The sequence below is a fragment of the Lepisma saccharinum genome, chromosome 13 (assembly GCF_977018435.1).
Source record: "Lepisma saccharinum chromosome 13, izLepSacc3.1, whole genome shotgun sequence".
NCBI lineage: Eukaryota > Metazoa > Arthropoda > Insecta > Zygentoma > Lepismatidae > Lepisma > Lepisma saccharinum.
This window is the reverse complement of record NC_139241.1, coordinates 81824932-81852334: the sequence shown is the minus strand read 5'-3', so window position 1 is coordinate 81852334 and position 27403 is coordinate 81824932. Positions and strand designations below refer to the sequence as shown.

General features: G+C 37.3%; 1 protein-coding gene across 1 annotated transcript; it reads left to right on the top strand.

The window, feature by feature from the left end:
• Positions 1–1607: 1607 nt before the first annotated feature.
• LOC145996833 (uncharacterized) lies at positions 1608–27403 on the top strand. The gene is made up of 7 exons (XM_083133365.1): positions 1608–1688; positions 3754–3907; positions 6474–6506; positions 7862–9094; positions 15808–15854; positions 18981–19173; positions 26354–27403. Exons 1-7 carry the CDS (start codon positions 1608–1610, stop codon positions 27298–27300), a joined length of 2688 nt encoding a protein of 895 aa, XP_082989491.1. The 3' UTR covers positions 27301–27403.

Genomic DNA, 27403 nt, shown 5'->3' with positions numbered 1-27403 from the left:
GTCCAATAAACAAAATCAATCAGCCGAAGACAAGCACGTGGCTAAACTTAGTGTTAGGATAGGCTAGGACGAAAGTAGACAATTTGGATTGCATGTTAAATGAACCAATAACAAAACCATTGATCCAACTAAAGACGTTCTGTACAGAAGCACAGCTGACCGTGACCCTGAACATTTTCATGGTGCTTTAAATAAAAATGGAACACCCAGATCCTTAAAAACTCGCTTCCCTGCGAGGTGCATTGTGTGGTGGTGGCGGTGGTAGAAGATACCATCGAAGATTTGCTATTAGAATCCACTCATCGCCGTAGAGTTATGCAACACACATGACGCCTTGCAGGGGAGCCAGATTTTTCATCCGAGCTCTAGTCATGGCACAAATATTAAGAAAAATGCTAAGGAAATTTTTAAGGTGTATCTTCCAAAAATTCACGGGACTAAGCAGATGTCTTCCCTATATCAACCTTAGGTATTACCGCCACTCACCACCCACATACATATACACACACAAATATATTAACAATATGAAGGGTCTGTGTGATTCAATGTATCCAAAAATTCTAATTAAATTAAATGGTTTATATAATTTTAAATATTTAATACAAGATGTGGAGTTTGCATTTGCATACAATAAATACATCAACAAACACACTCACAAATGCTACGGGATAGAACAACATTTCAAAAATTGGTAATAAATAATTAACAATTAGACTTTTAAACTCAATTTTAACTAATCAAATTTAAAATATCTTGCAATAATTTTCCGTCAGATGGATTGTTCTGCAATGGACATTAACAAAGCAAACGGATTGAGAGAATTCTGTCTTATTTTCCACGCAGCTTCCTCGATCAAAACAAAAGCTAAACTGGGAAAAATTGGGCATTTATAAATATGTAAATCAATGGGATTTGGATTAATAAAAGTTGCAATTTTTCACATCTACGGATAAAAATTCACGCAGAATTCCCGGAGCCAATAACTCACTCGTAATTCCCCGAATTCAAGAAATTCCCGATGAGTAGCCACCCTGTATTAGACTATAAGTAACCACTGAGTAAATAAACTGAGCAAGCGTATGCACTCACTTTCGACTAAATTCGGGTCGGACCTATTTTAAATAGCAGATTTAGTCAAAATCGAATATTTATTATTCATTTTTGAATAAGTTCATTTTAACAGTGTAGAGCTTGCTTCTGATTGGTTATGCTACGAAAAATAATACGGAAATAGTACCGGTTCTATCCTTGAGAAATGCCATGAAAAATGCTATAAGAATTCTCACTTCACACGGTAGCGTTTTGGTCATAGCATAAATGTTAAGGGAAATGCTTTCCTCTAAACTGGACCTAAGTTGTTCGTACATTGTCTACGGACTGCACCCACATCATTGGTGATAAGCAGACAATCGTACATGCTCCGTTGGTTTCGCTTGGTGAAGAAGCAGTCGCAGGGAGGAAGATGCCAATCCTTTCTGCTTATGCAAGCGACCCCTTCCTTTCTCCAACCACCGAAAACGCCGGGAAGCCGCTGTTTAACCACCGAACCGAGGATTCCGGTAACAAGGCAGAGGAAGCCCCGACAGCGACCAAGTTTATAAAAGACAATGCGTCACGCGTGTCGGTTTCTGTCAGCCAACTGCCTCGGCTGGGGACATTCCGCTCGGAGAATGAAGCTAGGGCACCATGTAAGTACTCTTTGTTTAGTCGTAGGTGTTACTTGGCGGGGCACTTGCCCCTCCCCCAAATTTACGTCCATTACTTTTGTCAACCTCCTGAGAATTGAATTGAATAATGTTATTTTACATCGTTGCTGTCATTTTTGGCTAATCGCGGCGATGAGGATGAGTGATGATATGGAACTGATGATAGGGCAGTCACAAGCAACATCCATGCCCAGGCCGGGATTCGAATCCAGGAATCACGTAAGACGATTGTTATAGAACAGAATGACCTATGTTTATACTGTGCACACACACACACACACATACAGGCGTTAAATTTTGTGACCCAAATCAAAAACGTTCCTACACCACTGTGGAAAATAGTAACATTACATCATATTCAAAGCAAAGGTTTTTAGAAAGCGCGAGATGCAATACTTTGGACCCATCTATCTCCATCATTGAAGTGAAACTTATCAATTACTCGGGTAAAAGTTTCACTCTCCTCTCTTACTGGTTCTTGCGGCTGTTGCAGATAAACTGCACATTATTCGCTTCTTCCTTCTTTTGTTTTTGGCCAATCATCACTGGGTTTTCCCCACCTGCTAAAAGCGCCTATGGGGATAGCTGAGAGATTGAACACAGACAAAAGAGTAGTGTTAAGCTGAGTTAGCTTTGGTTGTAATATAAGAGATACAATAGTATACGTATATGGAGTATTTAGTTGGAGAAACCGAATCAGAGATATGAGGTCAAGATCTCCAAATTATTAATCCTAGTTTACCCGAGAGGTTGCAAGCCCACCACATTTTATTTTTCGAATTTTCAACTGGGAACATTTTTATAAAAAAAATTAAAATGAATTACATTGTTCCCCAGGGTGTTTCCAATGTATCTGTATTACTTTTGTTCATAAAGTCATAAAGATAACGTACATAGGAGGCAAAATTCACGTGGTGGGCGCTTCAGCCAGCCCGGGATGTGCGTTCCAACATGACACTCATGTCCGTGAAAGTGTACAATTGGTTGATAATGATGGTAATTTTTATAATTATTATAATTACTATGTAACTGCATCTATGTACACAAAAGAAAGCATATGCAAAATTAATATCTTTTTAGGTTTAGTAAACGATAAAATATGAGTGTTACTCATGCTATAATTGGTTCTTGTTTTTTTTATTAATGATGTAATAGTAATTGTAATTTATTCTTGTTCGGTTGACTACATTGTAGATATTTCTATATGCAGCAGTATAGAGCACGTCATTTATTACATATAACATTAGTATGATTTCAGTACAAATACATCCACTTCATTACTTATTTGGGATACTTACTTCATTACTTATTTTGCAGTATAATTAAAGTTACAAGTATATATTATTACATATCGGTTTGATTACATACAAGGCATACAGCAGTTATGGTTACAAATATATATTACATACCCTTGATTTGGTATTTTTTTTTTAATTATTATACGTATAACTGCACCCTCATGAACAAGAAAGGAAGCAGTGATTTAATAACAAAATTGTTTCTTTAATTTTAGTTTTAGTGATAAAAAAAATATGTGGATCTCTAAGGGCTATTACTTAAGTAAGTAAGTTCTTGTACAGTGGGATCCATGAGTATTACCGTGCAAATTGTCCATGACTATTTTCATTAATTTTTCTCTTACATCGTATGTGTTTTTAAGCGATTGATTTTTATTTATGCTAGTGCAGAAGTTGTCAACAGCTTGTTTTGAGTTTTCTTTTAATTCTTGAAGCTCTTATTGGGTCCAATAAAGTGCACCAACATGGTGATGGATAATTTGCGCGATAATATTCATGGATCTCACTGTACGGCACAAGCAAGCTAGGGTTGGCATTGAAAATGATCGTTGTCAGTTCTTGATTGCAAAATATACCCCAAAACTTAGAAATTTTTGTATTTACTAATTCACTTACACTTGAGTATCGGCATATTTGAAGCATGGAACAAATACAAAAAGTATCCTAAGAATATATGCCTAACTCGAACTTATATATAGGCTAGAACTATAATTTCTCTAACTGCAGTGATTTAATATAATTTCTTCTAGTTCCTTTTCTTCAGCGCCACTTTCCTGTGGATGGAAACACTTGGTGAGAAGGTTATAATATTCAAGAGAAGAATTCACTCCATACCTCCACGGCAATTCATTGAAAGACCCACGGCACACGTACGACCGGAATATTACAGCAGGGGAAGTAAAGGTTAGTATTGTTTATTCACACCTTTCTTAAACTTAACTTTCATAAAATTGTTTGAGATAATATTTTCGAAGAGGGCGCAACATTCCACTCTTGATCCAGTGTAGGGTTGCCAGACGTCCCGTATATACGGGATTGTCCCCTTTTTTAAAGAAATGTCCCGGTGTCCCGACAAATGTTCTCGGAACGCTCATTTGTCCCGTATTTAGCTAAAGAAAAAACGAATTTAAATTTCAAAATCATTTTATACCAAGAAATTAATAACAATTTATAACTAACCTAATTGGATACCAATTACCATTTACCACTCAATCTTCATATTAACATTGGATTAGAACTGTTCATTGTCGATTGTCGAAATGTCGAATAAGAAGCGACTCACGACTGGCAAAGGCAGTTCTGGTTCTAATACAGCTACCACGTGTTCCTTTTCTTGGTCAATGGAATCAGAGTGGAGTGGATAATATTCAGGGCTTAGCTGATGTAAAAGGTTTTCTTTTATTTCGTCATGCCAAAAAGAAAGTGTTCTTATTGTAGTGATTATTCTAAACAAAGGTTATCTTTAAGGACGCCAAGTGTTCACTCCAATATTACTATATTTTGTCAAAATGATAAAAATTCGGCATTAACAATGCTTTAAACTGCAATTGATTTTGTAATGTTTAAAAATGTTATAAAAATAAATTTAACTATATCCATGTCTATATGTCCCGTTTTTTATTTTAGAAATCTGGCAACGCTAATCCAGTGTGATACCAATTTCTCAAGTATATTTTTCAGTTTAACTGACAACAATTGAACTTTTGATAGCATTGTAGGAAACGCCTCTGTTATTTGAATGTTACCATTGTTGTGATTAGTTATCCTCTGTTCGTAGTGTAAGCTTACTTCACAATACGAGTAAAAACTACAAGAAATATCTCTCTGAAAAGGAAATAGAAGAGGAAATGGAACATTTATGGGACCAGGATTATGTAGTTTCTGACGAGGAGGTAACCTAAGTGGGGAAGAGGATAATGCCAGTCCAAAATAAGTAACTAAGTGAACAATACATGGGCAGATAGTACTACCCTTGGTCGAACAAGGACCTTGGATCTCCTAGCATAAGTAGACTTATTCTCATACAGCCACAATTAATAATTTTTTAGCCCCTCCTTTTTTCTTTAGTTCAGTCCAAATCTTCTAATTCCCCTTTGAATCCACTGAATGATATCCTAACGTGGGGCTTAACCCCTTGGTATACTCTGCTCTTGAGGTGGAGTTGGGCATTTCCTCCCAATCTCAATGGCTATGGTTTTCCCGCCAATACTCGGGTGGCTAATTGCAGTGGTTTCCCACTGGGCGATGGGGTCGCCACGTCCCTACGCCGGGATGGACGAGATGGACAGAACGTGCTGCCCCGACGCTTAGCGGCATAAGGGATTCATGAAGAAGGATTTTTATTCGTTTTAGGCGAGTTCATTAGATTCTCCTATAATAATGCCTTTCATTTGTTTTTAATTTTTTTCATTTATGGTCATGAATTTTTATTGGATAAAATTAATGTAGGAACACAAGCTAGGACTAAAACCAGGAACCTTCGATCAATAGTTGACTACTTAACATGCTCATCCAATAAGCTCTTAATTTATTCTCATGTAGCGTGGTAAGAGTTCTACAGAAAGACAATAAATAAACAAATAAACGTCGCCATATTTTGCATGTAGAAGGAAACTGAGAATTTCCTTGGATATTAACCACTATACTGTTTGTTGTCAATAAATATTAATAAATATCTCTGACTAAATATTTTGTGTCTGTGATATTAGATAAGTGATTCATTCAATAAGAACATATGATGAATATCTATTTTATGAAAACAACAACTAAAATAGTAAGTATATAATAGTAGTATGAAAAAGGTAGTATCAGTAACTAACGTAATGTTGAAATATGTTTCAAGGAAATTGTCAAGCATAAAAGAAACTTCAGCCCTCAAAGCCAGGATAAGGTGCAGCTTATTAATGGGTGGAGATGGGTTACGTCATATCGATTGTAACACCATCAAGCCTTGCTTCTAGCAAGGTTGAAACGTTACGTTTAGTTCATGTTTTTAATAAAATAAATTACTGCCTTGGTCAGCATATTTAGTTTTTCATTATATCGATTTGGAAAGCCTTCTTTGATATGATGACAGATTTTATGAAGTACGAAATCAAACAAACTTTCTCAAAATAGTATCTTCCTTCGACAGGCTCGAGCACAAGTTTTGCAAGCTTTCAAACAAATAAGTAACATACAATATAATATAATCCTTATGCTTTGGAAATCCTATTCTTGACTTTCCAAGTTCTCATTTCCTAATTGCTCATATTTTGTACACCGTAATTTTGTCACCTTTATATTTCATCCTTGGACATGTTTCAAACATTTTACAAGAATATATTTTTTCACCACTTCACCTGCATCCTGCAATAAGGAAATGTTAATTATGAATATAAACCTACTTCCCAGTGAATTCGATGTAAAGCTTTAATATTTCTTCTGCAGGACAAAAGTAATTAAATTGATTTAAGCTTTTATATTCCAGGTGATGGACATTCGGATTCTCAACCCTCACAGAGTAAGTTAATTAATCATCTAATAGCAGGGAAAACAAATTTAATAATGGTGATTTCAAGTAAATCTTTACACAAAATTCAAAAAATTAAGCCTACCTGTGTGTGTGTACTGCTCTTATTGAGAAATTCTGTAGGCCACAGAAAGTCTCTCGACCTTAAAAATTTGACGTGTAAATCTAAAATATGTTCAATTGAAATATAATACACTTTTAGCACTTTCTTGCCTTCCAAATCTAATTCACCACTCTTGTTACGGGAAGGCAATGACCTCGAATTTGTGGTATGTCGTCGAAGTGCAAATCGTAAAATTATTTTGAAAATGTAATATCATCTACTAATGATAGGCTCGCGTAGCCAAAAAACTATCGGGAATATCAAAACAGCGAAAGCAAACCACGCGAAGATTCAAGTGAATGCTCTAGAAGGAAATTCAAGCGGATTAATTTTTTTCAGATTTTGGAACATTTTAGCGGTTTTCTAAAGGAGATGAAATTTCAAAAACAGCTACCCTGATGTCATCCAATGGTCCATCCGAGCCTTAACCGGCCAGAATGGTACTTCGTACATTCTTGAAGAAATCCGAACAGGTTTCTAACTTCTAAGAAATAGTGTTTCCAGCCCATGAAACACCATCTTCTTAATGAAATGAACAATTTTATGCACATTTTCTACTTGATTTTCTTCTGTATTGTAGTCTATAGGCTTTGTAGATGGCTTAGCTAGCTTATAATATACGTTCCTAGCTGTTAAAGCTGTGTTCTTGATTTAGGTTCCTTGTGTTCCAATTAGGAATTTTCAGGTCATGTATCCTGTTGCGACCGCGTTGAAAATTGGCCGGTATTCGGTGGCTTGGGAATGATTTCGTTTTTGTGATTGGCATCGCTGCTCTGAAGGTCACACGGAAGCCTCGCTGTAATTTGTTTGTCAGTTGTTGTACAGTCACGGACACTTCTGTGTTCAAATGATATCATCGATAGTCAATGGATTTGTTACAACGCAGAAGCGTCCATGACTGTACCATCCGCTGATGTGAGCGGACATAGTTCCAGTGCTGAGGAACGGCCAGTGGCGTGTGTGTGGATGCACGAACAACAATGCACGGACAAGCGATGTAATGTAACAGAATGTAAAGTTGGCAAGTATGTTATAATGTAAGGAAATATATACATATGTTACAATTAATGAACATGTCATATCTAGGCGTAATATGTATTATATAATATCATCTAGCGGTACGGCGACTTCTCGGACATCCTGTACAATGTATTCCTCGACATTGCCTTTCTTTTTTGATAATTTGTCAAGAACAATTATCTAGCGTAAGATCTCTCATGTCACAACATGCTTTTTCCTCCAGGACGAGGCGGCTTTTTCTTCCACCGTGAGAGGAATCAAGACTTCCCCTCCGACTCCCTCTCCCGTGACGACACCGATGACGAAAGCCACCGAAAGTCGTCGTCGCCTTTCCGTTTCGAGAAGCAAGGAGGCGACTTCACCATCCTGTCGAACGTTGTCGTAGAAGACCCGGCGAGACGAAACTTCATCGGGGAAGACGCCACCACTGCTCCGGAAACAACTGCGCGGACGTCTCCTGCAACAACCACCACCATCAGAACAACAACAACCAGCACGACTCCCGCACCGACCACAACGACCGAAAGGTTCATCAAAGACCAATCCAGCGTACAACCAAGAGTTGAGAAGCGACAGAACGAATTAAACTTCCCGGCCACATCTTTTCCCGACTTTTCATCCAACATAACCATCAAAGCCACTACGGACTGGCCGTGGCTGACTCCTAACTTTGATCCGGATTTTGATTCCATCGACCACATCGAACCGAAGCTTCCAGGATTCACACAGCAGCCCGAGAACCAGTTTTTCTTTGGTCCACAAAACTCTAGAAACGGGTCTCCGGATAATTTCAATGGTCTCGGTCCGCAAGGGGTAAACACGTTCAGTGATGGTCCTCTAAGTTTCCTCGACAGCCCATCAGGTACAAGCTTTCCCGGAGATGCCTTTGGACCGAACTTCGGTCCAACGAGTCCTGGGTTCGGTTCACTGGACGATATTCACGGACCTGATCGCCTCATACCGCTTGACGAAAGCCATCCTGAAAAGCACCACACCACGGGACCACAAGGAGGTTTCCATCCCCGCAGCAAGTCACCTTTACCCACAGGTCCTCACATTGACCACCACTCTCACGGTGACTTTGCGAGTAATGATGTACCTCACGGTAAACACGGTCACAGCTGTCACCATGGGCACCAGCACCATTCTGGGAAACACTCAAAAGGTCCTCACGGTGGTCCACACCACTCTGTCCCGCCCCCCTTCCCTGCAGGCCCTCATGGAACCCCTCACCACCACAGAAGACACCATGCTCCAAAACACCACCACACACATGGCGGACATTTTCAAGGTCACGATATCCCTCATGGCAAACACAGCTGTTCCAATGACCACAAGCATCGACCTCGCCACCACCATCACCGTAGCAATCATCATCATGACCATGACCTGGAGCATGGCCCACCGTACGCTCAAGGAGGAGAGATAGTGTACACTGGATTCAAAGAGCCTAGCCGTAAGGGTGGGGGGAAAAGTGGTGGACGGTTTATAGGATACCGTACTGGCAGGACAACATATTACTTCTTTACCCGTAACTAGGATAATTCAATTGGTCATTACAAAATACGGTGTATATATACTAAGGGTGCGAAATCATAAAAGACTGAAGGGGGCGGAGGGGATTAATATCAACCTAAAATTATACATCTAGGCTGTTTGAGGAAAAGCACATAAGTCAAAAAAATCAATTTTACAGCAGATATTTATGTTTATTCTTGAAATAGCAAACGTTAGACATGCTGGATCACTGAATCATTACTGTTTAGAACCTTTACACATGCTCAATACAAAATTATATTAGTTTTAAAAATGATTCAGCGTGACTTAAATGAAAGCAACAAAAAAAATCTGTTTTCCCGAAAAGCCTAGATATTTCACACATAGCCTATAATTTCATTTCAATCACAGTAAATTGCAAAATTATTATATGGGCGTTGTAGAAACATGATAACTTCAAACTACATGCGTGTTTCTTGAGAGCGAAAGTTATTATGGGGGGAAATATGAGTCCTTTGTCCCCTTCCACGGAAAAGTACCTGGGTTGCCCCTCCATGGAATGAATCCTGCTGACGTCCACTCTTATGCTGAACTGAATAACTTATTGTGATCAAACACAAAGTTTACACTTTATATCATTCACAACCATTTACTTTAAGTCATGTGTGTTCACATATTGGCTATTTAAAAACAACTTTGGACAACGTAGAACATGATAAAACTATAATGCTTGACTCTGAACCATCTGGGGAAACTTTCATTAATGTAACGAAAATATAAACACCTTTAAAGTGAAAAAATATAAATATGCTGACCAAGGCAGTAATTTATTTTATTAGAAACATAAACTAAACGTAACGTTTCAACCTTCTAGCAAGGTCTTCATCAGACTCTGTATCTTGATAGTTTATGTTTTTAATAAAATAAATTACTGCCTTGGTCAGCATATTTATATTTTTTCATAATAATGGAAACAAGGCTTAATGGTGTTACCTTTAAAGTGTTATTTAACATTAGAATACGTCAAACGATTACATTTATGCTTAGTTTCGTATTTCAAAGTCTCTGTTATTATGTAAAATACACCATGTTAACAATTTGTTAGAAAAACTAAATATTAATATTGAAGTGAAATTAAAAAGAAATAGAGTATTCAACGTTTAAAAGGTTTCAATAGAAACATTGGACAATCAAAATGTGTATCAAACTATGTACCTAGACATGGGATGATTAGCAACAACAAACTGTTATTATAATATCGATGCCGAAGTCTATTAAATTTAGTTCAAATACAAAAACGTATAAAAATAATAAAAGATTGAATCTCAGTTTTCCCGAAAAGCCTAGATATTTCACACATAGCCTATAATTTCATTTCAATCACAGTAAATTGCAAAATTATTATATGGCTTCGAGGATTGTTTATTAAGGTGGAATGAAAAATTATATTTCGAATGTTTCTGCTATATCTCCAAAAGTTGTCACCAAGGATCTTCAAAAAGATTTTGTTTTCAAACAGTAGGTATCTTGAACTGTTCCATGTTCCCTGTAGATAGTACAACATTGAACCTAAAAATGAATGGTTTCCGCCATAAGAAATGTTTTCCATTATGACTCGGAAACTCGTGTATTTACTCATATATAACTGGTATATAGCTGGTATGAAGAAAACGTAAAATTTACAATTTGGAGTTTTAAGTAACTGCAATTAAATTTCAGAGGTACACTTTACTGAGCTTCAAATAATTCAAAACTGACATATTAATAGAGGTTATTCTTATTTAAAACTTTCTGTAACATATGCGTATTTTGTATGTGTGTGTGTGTTTAGAATTGGAAATGGAAGATAGTCACCACGTTATGAAGATATGGCAATCAACTCTGAAAACTAAATTCTGTTTTCTTAGTTTTTGTTTTAAGTCCACTTTATGTCCAGATAGGCTAATCGGAACTGGGTCTATAGTTTAAAGTGGGATCCGAACCACTCTGTCTCTCCACCGGGTTCCGAACCAGGATTACCTTCATTACAAGGTGACGACATTACCAGTACGCTAGCAGGAAGGGGGCAACTCTGAAGAGTTGATAGTTTGAGGCCTTTTAATATGTGTATGTTTGGCACAAAGTTCTAACTTTAAGGACGATGCTTCACCAAAAAATAATGAAATATAAAAGTTAATTTAAGGCTTGAAAAATAGTTTCATCGTATTACCGTATTACTATTTAAAATAAGTTCTGGGTAATAATTATCAACAGTCGTACGTAACTAAAATGCATGATTATTTAGTGTGTTGAAGCTGAATTTTACTGTACAATTAAAACTGATCAGTGACCTTGTATTTATGAAATAAATAAATTATCATCAAATTCCTAATTGTTTGTTTCTCACTTTGGTAGTCTATCCTTTCTGAAAGTTGAACAGTTTACCTAAGGTAAAGTTAGTTTTAACCCCACTTTACGCATAGATAGGCTAACTGGGACTGGACCTAAGTGGAATATCACTCACCGTGCAATATCTCTACAGGAGATCGAACCCCCAACGCGTTGATTACAAGGCGACGGGATTGTCACTACACTGTCCGAGGAATAGTTTATTCCATAATAGTTAGGCTTACCATACGTCCGGGATTAGCCCGGACAGTCCTGTTTTTTTAGTGCTGTCCGGAGTGATGTCCGGGATTGCAAAATGTCCAGGATTTTCAGAATCTGAACGTGAATATAGTTACCGGTATTGAACATTCACGACCAGAATTTATGACCGGCAAGGATCGATCGATTATAAGGATCGATTATACCTTTTCTTTCTTCGAGATATCGACTTCCGAGCGGTTCCGTTTCCGTACTTCGTGAGCGTCTTGGTGGTCAAGGCAAGCAATTTTTAAGGTATTTCAAAAGACTGATATTTCATGTGCCAACATTTCTAAAATGGTTGAGTTTGGTTATTTGTTATGTCTTTGAAACATATGCTCCAGTTGAGAGTGTGTTTTCAATTATGGGGCTTATTTGGTCAGCAGAAAGAGGTAGACTTCCAGTATCTACTGTTAAACATCTGCTGAATGTTAAAATTAATTCAGAACTTTCATGTGAATTTTATGATGTCATTAAAACAAAAATGATGCTGATCACATCACCCCCACACACGACCGGATCAAGAAAGTGTGGGGGTATCCCCACACCCCCTATACGCCTTCATGGCGTGGTGCTAAGCACAGGGAAGCACTTTAACTTTTTTTAACCTTTATTAAAACAAAAAGCCATTTCTGAAGAAAGTCATGTCTAGTGAAAACTACAACTAACAGATAATGCTACCTAGAACAGAGAGGTTTCCTAAACATCAGAAAATGTATTATTCAATTAAACATTTGAAAATTAATTGATTGATTTTAGAAAATAATGTTAATATTTTTTCTTGTACAATTTATAGTTTAATGTTCCAATAAAATGTTAAGGCTTTTAAGTAATTTCAATTTTGTAAAAAAAAAACCTGAAAATCAGCAGTTAGGAGTTGATCGCGAATATGTCCTGGGTTGGACCCAAAAAAATATGGTAAGCCTAATAATAGTGTGTATGTGCGCGCGTATGTATGTACTCGCATAATGCTCATATAATAAGATAGACGTATTCTGCTACACACTCACTGCCGTATGTAAGAGGTTGGCCTCGTACGTAAGTCTTCCAGAAATGTTCTGAAAATATAGTTATGTTTAACCTACAGGCTTATCCGCTAAAATATATTGAAATTTATGATCTAATGTCATCAGCTGAAAAGAAAACGTTCCAAAAGAGATACAATTCTACTTATTTTTTTATATTTTCCTAAGCTGTAGTAGTTTAGTTTAAACCGTCAAGTTCTGTAACAAGTACAGGGTCAACGAAGTTAGTAATAAGTTCTGTTTTATACAGCGTATATTGATACACTTATAATCCTATTCCCTTTGCTTGTACGTTCTGCAAATATGCTGCATAAAGAAACAAACTGCCGGAGTACTAATTGAGGCGAGTGTAAGTGACTTTTAAAATTATTTCAGGCTTGCATATTAATATCTAAAGCAATTTGATACCTATGTAATTTTGAAATAATTATAAATTAATATTGTATTAGTTCACTTGAAATATTTTTAGATCGATCATACTGCACAAAAGAAAGTAAATGTGTCATTTGATACAAAAAATGCATAAAGTCTGTAGCTCAGACCAAATGTTTAAATGCATCTTCGAGATAGATGCAGGAAGGTGCATAAAATGTATCATTCGATGCATTAAAGTACAGCTCGATTTAGAAAAACACACTTTCATCATATGATGCACTTTGGAGTTACCTTTACACATAATAAAGAAATAAATCAAACTGTAAAACCTGATTCTTGGCAAAGGTAAAAAAAAACACAATTTAATGCATCAATCGGTGTGTTTCTGACTCATCAAATAGATTTGATGCATTTATTTCTGTGTGTGTGGGGGGGGGATGCACCCTCTCTTCCCCACAGAGGCAGTGCTGATTATGAACAGGCTTGCTGTAAATGCAAAACAAAATGTTAGTTCTACTCTCATAACATTTGTTTAAATTGCATACAGGGAGATTTTTTAGTTAAATCGATTTTTTTAAAAGACGCTTAAAATTGCTTCTATGATTTTTGGCACCATACATACTAGAGATGCATGTTTATCTACAGAAAGGTTTTTTCTGGTAAACGGCTCTGTAAAATATTTGAATAGTTTGATTACAGTAAATAAAAAATATATGTAAATATATTTTATTCTCTTTCTGATACTATATATATATATATATATATATATATATATATATATATGAACCTACGGTCGTAATGTTTGTTGAGTGTGTTAATGAAACTATCTTAATTTCAGTAACTTTTCTTACAGTGAAAAAACATTCTGGATGTACTATATAATTAAACCTTTTAAATATTTTTTTTAGTCTTTGTAGCTGAATTTTTATACTTTTTTAAATATTTGCAAAATATCAACTTCCATGTTTATTTATGAAGTTACTTACTGTTTAACATGATTAGTATTTTGTATATTATTCTACACAAAATATTTGCTACTTTTGCCTATGAATTATTGAATTTTAAATCAAGATAAAATTTAAATGTGTTTACAGTTTATATATTATATTTCCCTTCGTATGAGGTTCACCCCACCTATATTTTGTTTCCTTTCTTAGAGCCTAATAAACACCATTCCATAATTACGAGATTAATTTATTTTCACCAAAAGTGATTCAGATATCAACAAGTCCCATATGTACATTATGTCCCTATAAATTATTTCTTTAAGGTAATTCAAGTTAGTGATTTTTTTAAAAAAACTATTTAAATGTTCATTTAAATCAACCTGATTTACATCAAACCACCTTGGTTGTGTGTAACGTACAATCCTGACTTTGAACAACAGATGTGTCGAAACCGCGCCAACTTGTGCATAATGCGTGCATCATGAAAGAAGAATCATTTTGACGTAAAAGCTTGTGCAGACGGACGGAACGAGGAAGGCGAGAGGATGCGACGTGTCCTGCGTTTCGTCATGAGATATTATTCAATTCAGGAAGAGACATAATACACATATGATAGTCACGGTTTCCAGATGTAAGTATTTCATCCATAAGATTATTATCTTGTTTATAATCAGTGGGAAACAGCGACTGCTTCACCTAAAAATTCGGTATGGTCTTGGTGGGTCGGGTACCCTATTCTACACCCTCGAATTTTGAATATTTTTTTTTTTTTTCATTATGAAGGTTATGTGATCCTATTTGTGAATTTTAAAAAAAATGGAGCGCGGAAAAAAGTATTTAAGACTGTACAGCCGTTTAAAGTTGCGATTTTGTCGTTTGAAATTGTTGAGTCCAAATTTCCCACCGGTTCCGGGCTCCGCCCCTGGGGTAATTGACTTACCGCCCCCAACCCCTACCGCGGCCCCGCCTTTATCTATAGAGTCCCTTTTAAAGGCATGTTAGAAATTGGCCGAAGTCACCTGCCCCCAACACTATTTCTCACTGTTTTCCGCATTGACACATGAAGATACAAAAAATGAAGGCTAAAATTAAACCAAAGAAGGTAACTTACCTCTTTTTACCATGACCAGGTATTGAATTGTGGGTCGAAGTTCAATTTGTAATTCCAAAAATGAAGTAACTCCTACGTTGAAAGTCCTTGTTGTCCTTTTCCACAGAATACCAACCTCCACTCCCTTCCCATCATAAAAATTAGAAGTCGCAAATTATCCCATCCCACAAGTCATTCAGAAAAGACAACCCTCCCCTTTACGGCATGCAGTTGCAAAAAAGAAATTATTATTTCCAATTTCTGAAGTCGCATAAATGAAATCCAATGTCTGAAATGTCCAATCCTCCAATATATCACACAAATATCATATCGCAATCGCAAATGTTCCTATTGCATAAGAAGAAAAAGAAGAAAATCAGGTGCGCCTGTGACATCAATCGATCATCCGAAATCTTCATACTTGCGCCTGTGACATGAATGCATCATTCGCCATCATAAAGTTCTGAAAAACCTTTTTGACGTTACGCAAGGAATTTTAATTTCATAAAAAACGTGTTTCGTAGCACGTAGATCTAAAAAATTACTTTCCGCGCTATTTAGAAACATCGTTTATTATGAAGAACTAATTTTTGTATCGAGAATATTTGAGATGTGCGAAAAATCGAGGGTGTAGAAAAGGGTACCGGAGCCGTCTTGGTTAGTTTCTAATTCCACGTTTGGTATCGTAAGTGAATACGTTGGAGAAATTCATGGAAACGTAAAGCTACCGTATAAACAGACTAATGGTAGCTGTACCTACAGTTTAAAATGAGACCCCAAACACTGAAATGTGTCTCCTCCAGGAACTCCTGCTATTCGGGGCCGTGCCAGACTATCTGTGCGGATGAACAATTGGATGGCTTTCAGAGTTTGGGTTCATGGGCTTCATCAGAAAGTTTTGTAATAACTACTGTCCTCCTCCGTAGCCATGCGTTCTAAGGCGCTGTGCTTTTGGCTCCGACTGGAGGACGGCATGGGTTCGAGTCCGCCTGGGTACAGTCTCTGGGTTCTCAGCCTGTGTAAGGACCGGTAGCAACCCACCATCGTCCGTAAATTGGGGAGCTACGAATGAGTAGCGTAACCCGATCACGGATATCTCCTGTAACTGTTGGGGGTTCGACGTGCTGACCACACGTCACCCCATTACTGGTTTATCTATACACCTCTCGGTAGGATTGTGGGAGGGGGACTGGCAGTCGGGAGATACGCCAAGAACCTTCCAGGGCTGTCGAGCCGCGGGTTATTATAATAATAACTATTATTTATCAATAAAAATAAACAAATTTTATTCCAAAATTATTATTATTATAAATATGCGTATTTTAAAAATTGTTAATGTATGTAGACTGCATCTATGGTTCACGCTTAACTAAATGGTTAACTCTCTAGCCTTTTGTGCGAGCAGTCCTCTGAGAGGACAATCGGGGAGCTACTTGAAAAGTGACGGTCTCGAAAGTCTGAAAACAGCTGCGATAAGACTCGATGCGCTGACCACGCGTCACCCTATGAACAGCCTTGGTTCTCAAAGAGTTGTTGCGCTATATTAGCAGAGTGTATTTGTAGGTGTGTGACAGTAAGTGAAGGAAAGTGGCCTGCGTATAGTGGTAATGTCGTGGCCTTGTAATCAAGTGTTCACGGGTTCCATACCAGAAGGAAGCACATAGTAGTTCGGATCCAACTTTAAACTGTAGGTCCAGTTCCGATTAGCCTAACTGTGCAAAAAGTGGACTCAAACAAACTGAAGGAAAGTGGAGGTAAGAGATATGTTTCTCAAACCAAAAATGCAACTCCTTTACAGAAATAACTATGGAAGGGGTGGCACTTTAACACTGGTCTAATCGGGACTGGGCCTACAGTTTTAAGTGGAATCCGAACCAATATGTGCTTCTTCTGGGTATCGAATCCGAAACCCTTTGATTACAAGGAGACTGCGTTACTACTACGCCATCTTATGCATTTGTAACTGTCCCTTGATTCATCTCAATTACGTAATTTAATTCAAGACTGCATAATTTCTTTGCAATGTTGAATAGCATCCGGCCGACCTCCGTGATTGAGTGCATCAGGCTGCGGCGCAAGGGATCCCGGGTTCGAATTCCGGTATGGGTTTTCTTTATGAGTGTTCATCAATTTCATCATATCACTCCTTCTCATCTCAGCGATTAGCCTAAAGTGGCACTAAAGCCAAGTAAAGTAAACCAAATCAATTAATTTAATTTTATCATTATTTTGATCTATAATTTTTGGCGTTAGGTGCAACAGCTGAACTTCACGCAGAAATAAAGTCGATTCAGTTGTAACGTCTTGCTAAATGTAGCAGAAAAGCAACGTAAAATAAACCGAATCATAAAATTCGCCCTGCGTAAGGGAAGCGACACGCCCCCCAGAAGAGTAATTGTAACGAGGATACAGGATGACACAGACTCGTGCTTATCCGGTGAAGAAATTACATTTTCTTACATATATCTTCTCTTTTCCTCTCGGCACTGTGGAGAAAGCTTGTGGTTTCCTCTTTGCAATATCTTCTTCATGCTTTGACGCTAGCATCGACGTTTCCTTAGCAGATGTCGCTATAAATTTAAAATTCCATCTTTCAGCTGTCCTTTGACTGTGACTTGTCATGGAAGTAAGACGCATTGTAAGTATGTCTCTGCTCTAATTGAACCGTTAATTACTGAAAGCACAGGCGTAGCTCGGCGGCGACAAAGGGGCACTTGCCCCTCCTCAAATTTGCAGGTTTATTCAAATTACAAGTCAATGGTGCTTTTGTTAATCTCCATGGACATGAGGGACAAAGTAATGAGTAACTTTTATGATTTCGTAAATTTAACAGCTATTACTAAAATAGTCCTGGGCAAGGTTAGGTCCAAAGTTTTGCCCAGGATTGAAAGGGCGCATGCCCATTTTTGGGAGCGAAAATACATTTTTGGCATGTTATTCTAGATACTTAGGCCTGTTTAGTGTTGCAAGGGCTTATTCTAACGTGGTGTTATGGGAATCTCCCCGATGATGTAGTGGCAACGTCGTCGGCTTGTAATCAAGGGGTCCCGGGCTCGATACCTGGTGGAGGCACATGGCACAGTGGTTCGGATCCCACTTTATATTGTAGGTCCAGCCCCGATTTGCCTTTCTGTGCATAAAGTAGACTTAAAACAAGAATCTATCGAGTGTTATAGGCAGTTGAAATTATCGAAAAACTTAGATACTCCAGAAAAAGTAGGAAGTTTTTATTGCGTTATGTGAAATCATATATAATGGGTATGACTTATGTTTTCTGCGCAATAGTTATTTGTATTTGCTATTTTCAGGTAGTGAGTAAAATTGTGTGAAGTGCATTTTATACAGTTGCAGACCCGAGATTTTTTTTAAAGGAGCTGCGGGGGTTACCTAAACTTCCTTTAGTAGTCAGCCCTCGTTTTGCCGTCTTTTCCTGCATTTGACGTTCTTTTTTAAGGAATACTGGATCAGGGCGGGAGGGTTATGACACCCATCAAACTCCCTTGTGCACGCCACTGGTTTTACATATATTAGCATTTACTGCAGCAGTGTGAGGAATAATCTTTCATTCAGTTCAAAACCGATCTAGTCAGCTATAACACACATAAGGCATTCTTTTCTTTTTTCATATTGGGAAACTGCAATAGTGCTTTCATGTGAAGCAATATTACAAATAAAAATTTAACATAGCCCTATTCAGTTAAAAGTTTATTAAAGTTACGTAAATTCTCTCACTCAAGCTTGAATTGAACTTAAGTACAGGCATTTGTTCATTTACGATTTCAGGTTCTCCTGTGGTGCTTAGCAACACTGCTTTACATTGTTGTGGCCGAGGCCGAGATCAAGGAATTCCAGGAAAATGAAGTTGAAGACGATCCAAGGAGTAAAAATGAGACCAAGGCTTCCGAAACAAAGGAGCAAATAGAGGTAGCTCCAAAGAAAGACCAGACTATTTCCAGTGACGAGTCCAGGTTTTTTGGTAAGTATCAGGTTTCTCTGTAGACATACTTCAGGGCATAGGCGCACACAGAAAGTTTTTAAGGGGGAGGGGTCCAACTCAAGGGCAGATTTAGAAAGTGGGCATGTGGGGCCATCCAGGTTTGGCTACAGGAATGGGAGGGGGGAGGTACATGATAAGGATGGTAAGTGCAATCGAAATTTTTGGGCCGAATTTCTCAAAATAATATAATGTTCAACATTAATATATTTTTCTAAAATACATGTAAAAAAGTTTACGCCTTGGCACCATGCTGCAATATGTGCAATGAGGTGGGGGAATCAATATATTTCCCAATTATTTTAGCTGGTTTGAAGTCACTTTTGCTATTAGGTGCAGTATTTATAATCCGTTAGATTAAGAAAAGGAAAAATGTAGGGGAGACAGATCAAGTTAAGCTTAAAAGTGACTTTCAATGTAGAAGATACGCGTTGATTGATTCATTTTATATAACATGGACACATCAGCACACAGGCTATTTTTGTCAAAATACAGGCATAAGTACTTAACTATTTTCCATTATTTCTTTTGCATTTTATGTGGTTAGTATCTTAAATGCTTTTGGTATTAACTTTTGCATGTTTCGTTCAAGAAAAGGCTATAGAAATGTTAGGGGGACTTTTTTTCCCATAAAGTTTGTTGTCCGACCTCTCACCTGCAACTTTAATTACATGTAGGCTATCAGAATTTTGAAAACTGTGGAACCATTTGTTCTTTGGATGAAATGGTAGAATATAACCTTGATCCTGTATTTTTCACTCAATGTTTTCGATTCAATGCATTTTTACTTTGATTATTCTGTTCGAATACTAACTAAATTAACTTTATTTGTGATCTTAACAATAAGAGTAACAAACTTTCGGCTTTCTTTTATCTTTAAATGAACGATGTCAATTTCCAGGGGGGTCCACCGACCCATTCGAATCAGGGTTGGCATTTTGCCCGTTTTTTTTTAAAAAAAAAAAACAACCCGGGTGGGTTTTTCGTTTTTTTCAGAACTGGGTTTTATAGGTTTTTTTTCAGATTATGTTTATAAATATATATATTTTGAAAATGAAATACATTTTCTGTCATAGTAATATATTGGAACACTCAATTTGTATTGTTTTAGTTCACTGAATCAAAATCTATTTAATATTTTCTGTTAACATAGTGAAGAATTGACAATCAAGGTCCCACACCTTGAAATGATTAAACTCAAAACATACATAACCCGTCCGGCAACAGACCATTGAGGGCCCGGGCCTACCTACCGACAGCCGGCTGCACTCCTACCTGATCCTACTCTGAGGTGGAAGATTATGCAATCAGTTACGGGGTGGCACGTGGTCAGCACGACGAACCCCCAGTTATCGTTGTAGGTCTTCATGACCAGGTTATGCTACTCATTCCTAGCTCCCCAAATTAATCGTGATGGTGAGTGTTCACCAGTCTCATACACAGGCTGAAATCTCAGGAGAAAAGTTGTTACATTTCCCCAAGGAGACTCAAACCTGCACACATCCCATAGCCGGAGCCCAAAGCATGACCGCAAAGCCACAGTGAGGGACAAATTATGAAATTATCTAAAATACTTTGTTCTGAAAAAATGACCAACAGTTTGATTCTACTCTTCTGGATGGTGTAACAGTTAATAAATCTGATCAGTTCGCAGGGTTGCAATACTATACTAATACTTGATAGCTGTGGTGGTTTAGTAAACCCCTGTGGCAGAGTGGTTAGCACAGCACACTGCAAAGCCAGTGGTCCCTGGTTAGAATCCTGGTTTGGACATGGATGTTTGTTTGTCCCAATGAAAATACGGGAAAAATAGAGAAAATTGAGAAAATAGAGAGAAAAGGGGGGATAGAACTGCTTAGGGGTATTACTTTTATTAAAAATGTAAAAAAAAAAAGTAGACACGCTGTGTGACTGCTCATGCAGAATTCCCGGATTCGAATCTTGGGGTGGGTGATCTAAGGTCAGATTTTTCTGGTCTTGTCCCTGCATAAAGCAGCTCTGGGACTCACCCAGCCTCAAATCAATGGGGGTAAAGGCAGCCGGAGTTTGGTTGTGATCCCATCACCTCCAAAATGGCAAAGATCAAGAATATGTCTGGCCTTAACCCCATATCCCCTGAATGTGCTTTTATGGCATGGTGCTATATGCACGGGAACTTTACTTTTACAACATACGGTAGCTGCACACACACACACACACTTTTAAATCTGTTTGAATACACTTTGTTCACAGTTGTTTTTTCTTATCATTTTTTTGAACGTTTCAAGTTTAAATATCTCATCTGTGTATTAACCATGCCAACATTATAAGGCTGACATATTTAATTGTCTTGACTGATTTCATTCAAATGGAATACCATATCCATCCCCCAAAATATCTGGTTGCTATGAAACTAACAGTTCCCATGAACAAAACATTAGTAACCCCAATTTGGATCCCAACATACATATGCACTATATTTAAAAAAAAAATATTTGTCAAGCCATATCTTACGAAATACCCTAAAATATCTGTCTCTTTTCTAAATGTCCAAAAATGTAGTTTAGGCAGGTATTTGAAAGTGGCATCAGAATTTGGAGCTACCACAGAATATGAAAAATCAATTTTTCATCCACCATCTTGAAATGCTTTCAACAAATGCAAAATAAAATCATTCCCTGGGTGTATCTAGTTGTGACATAAATTTCAGCTTAAGAACTCTAAATTTGCAACATATATCATGGTCTCAAAATTGGTGACTTTCTCCCACCCTTCCTAAACCACACACTATATTACAGAGTTTTTATTTAAAAAAACCTCAAGCTCAAGTAATGTCCTAACGTAGCTGAGACTTGGTTTTCTTAATCTACGAAAATCTAACCTCAAATATTTGCATAACGTAAAGCTCTCCCAAGGCATGTTAAATCAGTCTGTCATTCACCATCTTTAAACATGGTGGCATTTTTTTCTCAAATACAATATGACACCAATCCTTAACTAAGTTATCTTGTAACTCTAAGAATTGCAACTCAAAAGCTTTGCATTTATGGCAAAATGTATGTTTGTGATTTTATCACCACTCCTCTCCTAAACTATGAAATATAATTTTAAAAGTTTTACTGCAAAATTGCGGACCGACGAATTGAGGACTAAAAGTGGTAAACGAGGTAAGTGCCAAAAGCGAAAGTGTTGGAATATCGCATCGTTCCGCATATCAGCTCATAAGAACGTGCACACTAGTGACCTCATTACACACCCTTTGAATTACTTAAGAGGGCTACCGGCCACATTTCACGTTTACCACATTATAAAGCATGGCGCATTCCACAGTTTAACGTGGAAAACTGTGTTTGAATTATTATGGTACTTACAGCGTTTACCAGTTTTAGTCTTCAATTACTATGCTTAATTCCTTATACTCCGAAAATGCGTTGTAGACAGTTTTGGAAAAAAAGAGAGCATGGTATAGAGCATGCATGCAACATGAGGAAAATCAGTTTTTGACTCACCATGTTGAAACACATTGTTCAATTTCACTCACATGTAATACCATTGCAGTCTGTCAAGTTTTCTAGCTGCAGAAACATGTTATCATGGTCACTAAATAGATGACTTGTCTTTCTTTGCCCATCCACCCCACCCATGCTCCTCCTAAATTCTGCATTTTGTTTTGATACTTTTATTGTGAATTTACAGTGCAAGTAATGTCACAATGCTCCTGAAAGTTTTATGCACAAAGCTCGAAATTGTAGTCTCTGAAAAGGTTTGAAAATGTCAAAAATAGTCAAAATATGGATTGTATTTACTTGAGTACCCCACACCAATATTTTTAAGAATAAAAAAATGAAATTGTGGTAGATTATGAGTGCTCGACTTATTGGGTATAGAGCTCCTAACCACAAATAACATTTATGCTACATGGGTAAGGAACTCATCACTAGACCTCGGATTTCAGGTTTTTAACCTATTTTTCCTTTACAGGTATGTAAGAAATAATAAGTTATGTCAGAGTTTCGTTAAAAAATGCAACAACTGAGGAAGTTTTATAGTGCCTAAAAAAACTATTTGGCTTGTTAGAACCTATTTTAAGTTTATGCACCTAAATTAAGCCTTTTTTATGTATTTTTAAAGGTTTTACAGGATTTTTATGTCACACAGAGGCTCTGCTTTGTTTCGCCACGAAAAATTCAATGACGAATGTGTTTGAAACGACCTGTCTGTCGATTTCCCATTCTCCAAGTGCATGGTGATTTTTCAAAGCTCTAAACAAAGCAAAATGTCTGGTTCCACTGTTACCTGCACAATCCAAAGTGGTCTGTGGTCACTTTTGAGTCACATTGGCACTTTGTGGCATTCACGCTTTGTAAACTAACATTTCAGCATTGAAGTTTGCACCACTTACTATATGTTTTTGTTAAAAGACTATTTTCAGCATAGAAGATAATCCTTACAGACAAAATTGCAGAGTTTGACTGTGGATAACATGAAAAAATATTTTTGCTTAACTATTGATTGATTGAGTTGGTGTTTTAAGTCCACTTTATGCACAGTAAGGCTAATCGAGACTGGACCTACAGTTTAAAGTGAGATCCGAACCAGCATGTGCCTCAAACCTGGGTCCCCTTGATTGGAAGATGACGACGATACCACTGAGCCATTGGGAGGCTACAATGTTGCCTAACTATATGGCAATGAATGGATTTTAACAGCAAATTTCCCATGGTAAGTTCTGCCATCACCGTACGGTTAGGCAACACACACACAACGTTATACAAAATAGTGCGTATTTCAGGATATAGGTGTCCTATTTCATTGCCGGTGACAATACCTAATCAGCATTTTTCAGGAATTTTGAACAATTTTAAGTTTTTTTTTAACCTTCTTCAGGATTTTTGGAGCCTAACTTTAGATTTTTAGGTACGATTTTAGGATTTTTAGAACCTATTAAGGATTTTTAGAACCTATTTCAGGATTATTAGAGCCTATTTTAGGAAACTAAAAGCACACATTTTAGAACCTAAAAATCCGAGGTCTACTCACAACGTTCAATCAATGCACTGAATTGGAGGGAGGGAGGGGTCACTGTCTCAGGCATTGGAAAGAAAACAGAACATTTGCACACATACTAAATTTTGAGAAATGAAATGAATCATTTGAAAAGTGTTTGGTTTAATTATACAACATTAACTTTATTCTACTTTCAAGACATTTCAATAAAATTAACTCAATTCTTCTATGAAATGATTTATACATGGAAAAATTTATTGTAAAAGTTGATCGTCATAGGTGAAATTATGTCGCTTGCCCACATACGGAAGTGACTGATATCTAAAGTGCTACCACATTTCAAAATTATAAGCTTTGTTTGTTCACTGTTCTATAAAAAATATTTCAGACCCTCTTGATTTTTGTTTCTTGGATACATGTTCGTATTATTTCTGTTAATCTATTTCTAGCTTGATTTGAGAAAAATATCCTGAAAAAACCCACTGTGACTTGTAACGGATGAATTATTTTGAGTATTGTAAGCTTGGCTAAGCCTCTATTTTACAAGTTTTCTCAAACTGTTGACAATTCTAGAACTTCAGAATTATATAAAGCAATAATTGACGACATTTTCTGAAAAAATCCACATTTTGAGTGGTTTTTTTCAAGGTGGGTTGTTATGGGGAACACTGGGCTGGGCCCACCTGGGCAATCCTGATTCGAACTCCCCTTCCCTCCCGACGCCCATGCCCCTAGACACGCTGGATAATTAAATGTTTTATGGGGATGTGACATGATCTGGAGGGGAATGTGGCACTGGCCTGGACCCATCCCTCCTTGAATATGTCATAAAGAAAAAGCCTGTCAAGCTAAAACATAATACTTTCAAACATCATTAAAGTAAAACCTTGCTAGAGCTTAATGAAAGGCAGATTCCTCAGCAGTCAAATTTTTTTTGTAATTTTTTTCTAAAGTGAATGCCTCATAATGACACTTCACACCATATGAATTTAGTAAACACAAAGTGTATCATTTGCACAGTAGGTCTGATTAAACTGCTCTCATGTGAATAAATTTGTTGTGTGTCTTTATCAAAAATGGGAGAACACTCCAAAGATAAAGGGTCTCATCTCTGTACTATCCCCAGCTGTGGTGATTCATTAGGGTGCTGCAAACAAAATTCAAAAACACAATTTTTTGACCATTGAGTATTTATCAGGTGAGAGCTTTGTACTACAGGAAAGAATTTTACTATCTTAAGCACCTACCTTCAATTCTTGTTTTGGATTCGCCACTGGTTCAGCAGATGGAGAGCATTTTGAATACCATTATGGGGTAGAAAAATGAGCAAAATAATCAAATTAACCTATTATCTTCAAGAAAATTAACGCAACAAAATTCCAACCTTCAGTGCATCTGCACTGCAGGCCAATATTTGACTACAGCTAAATGTTCAGTCATGGGTAGCTCTGGGGGAGATGAGGAGAGCTGGCACGCCTCTGAATTTCTCCTCAACAATTGTTACAATAACACATAATGGACAAAAGTTACATATTGTGATGCGGTGGTGTGACATCAGCATTCTACATAAATTAGTTGTGGAATTAATTTTATTGTCTTTTTCCTGCCCCTCTCCTTAATATGTTATTGTCCCATTACACAATCTACATTTTGATAATCTTCAAATATCTAAATCTAAAATATTTCATAAACATACCTGGTTTTTTTTTCGGGTGGTAGGAGACTCAATCAGGTTGATCTTATTCTAATAATAAAATAAGGTATTTGAGTATAATTAATGTATGTTCATATAGAGCTGCTGACTGTGCAAGTGATAATTTAATCAGTAATTACTAAATTAAGAAAGATAAAAAGGCTATAAACAATAAATCACAAACAACAAAACATTAAAATTTGACACAGAAAAGATTGCAGATGAGATTAAATTATCAAAGAGATTTCAAATTTTTCATTCCTTGGACGAAACAGAATTCCTTTCGATTAAAGTTTAATAGCAGTGGCAGCGATCAGGTTCCAAAACTGTGGGGCAAAGTGCCAAAACTGGGGGGAGTGGGGGCAAGGACAGTTTACTTTCCCTTGGTAGATAAGGTTTAGCGTAGTTCGGGGGCAAGTGCTCCACACGTCCTCCTAATCGCCGCCGTTGTTTAATATAATGTTATTTTTCATGCAATTTCAGGTTTGCCACATCAGACCCATGGTCACCACCATGGATCCTACGGCTATGGAACATATGCACATGGATATGGTCACTCAACGCATTCATTTGGGCAGCCATATAATGGGTACGAATCACAATACAATCAATTTAACCAAGGCCATCAAGGACTCAATAGAGGACACAACATTGGCATTGGAAACCATGCAGGAGTTGGTCATCACCATAGACATAACCACTTTGGTGGACACGGACATCACAGTTTTGGTCCTCGTGGAAATCATTATGGTCATCATCGTATCCATGGTTACTCTAGATATGGTAGGCCACTTGGTATTTCCCACAGGATACCATACAGTCACATCCATAGCCCATTTGGTCATGGTCACAAAATCCATGATCATGAGGAAGACTATAATCGTCATATTATTCATGGCTATGGTCATAGTATACATAGTGGGCATGGATATAACCATGGACGACCCAGCTATGGTCAACACCATAGTCACCATCCACACACGTTTGGTCAACATGACCATGCTCACCCTCCACACAGTCATGGCCACCATGGATTTGGGTTTCCTCCTCCTCATCATCATCATGACAATGGGCCTCCACTTTATGGCTATGATCCATATGACGTTGGTAGCAGGTTTCATGGACATGAAAGCTATGGATACGCAGGTACACCAAACCATTATGATTATCCATATATTAGACAAAATCATCATCATGAGCACAATCACATCAAACCAGTGCTTTACAGATATCACAGATATGCTAAGGATTATAATGAGTATGGTGTTAAAGGCGTCAGGCATTCTGAGTACAAACTAGTTGCACCAGAAAATATTAATTATGGATCTAACATTAATACTCATGGCCTGTATAATCATCTAATACACAGTGTTCCTAACATCAGATATGGAAGAAATTACGATTACGATTATTTTCCAGATCATCACTGATTGTTAAGTATTTTACCTCAAACAATGTGCCATATTGTAAATATAGTAACTGTATGTGAGCAGATGAACTGTATTTTGTGTGTCAATAAAATTATGATACGTA

Bases quoted from the DNA above. Each gene is read 5' to 3' on its own strand.
- LOC145996833 (XM_083133365.1), top strand. From the start codon at position 1,608: ATGCGTCACGCGTGTCGGTTTCTGTCAGCCAACTGCCTCGGCTGGGGA. The intron at 1,689-3,753 runs GTAAGTACTCTT...AATTTCTTCTAG, and splicing joins GAATGAAGCTAGGGCACCAT to TTCCTTTTCTTCAGCGCCAC. The intron at 15,855-18,980 runs GTTAGTTTCTAA...TTACGATTTCAG, and splicing joins AGGGTACCGGAGCCGTCTTG to GTTCTCCTGTGGTGCTTAGC.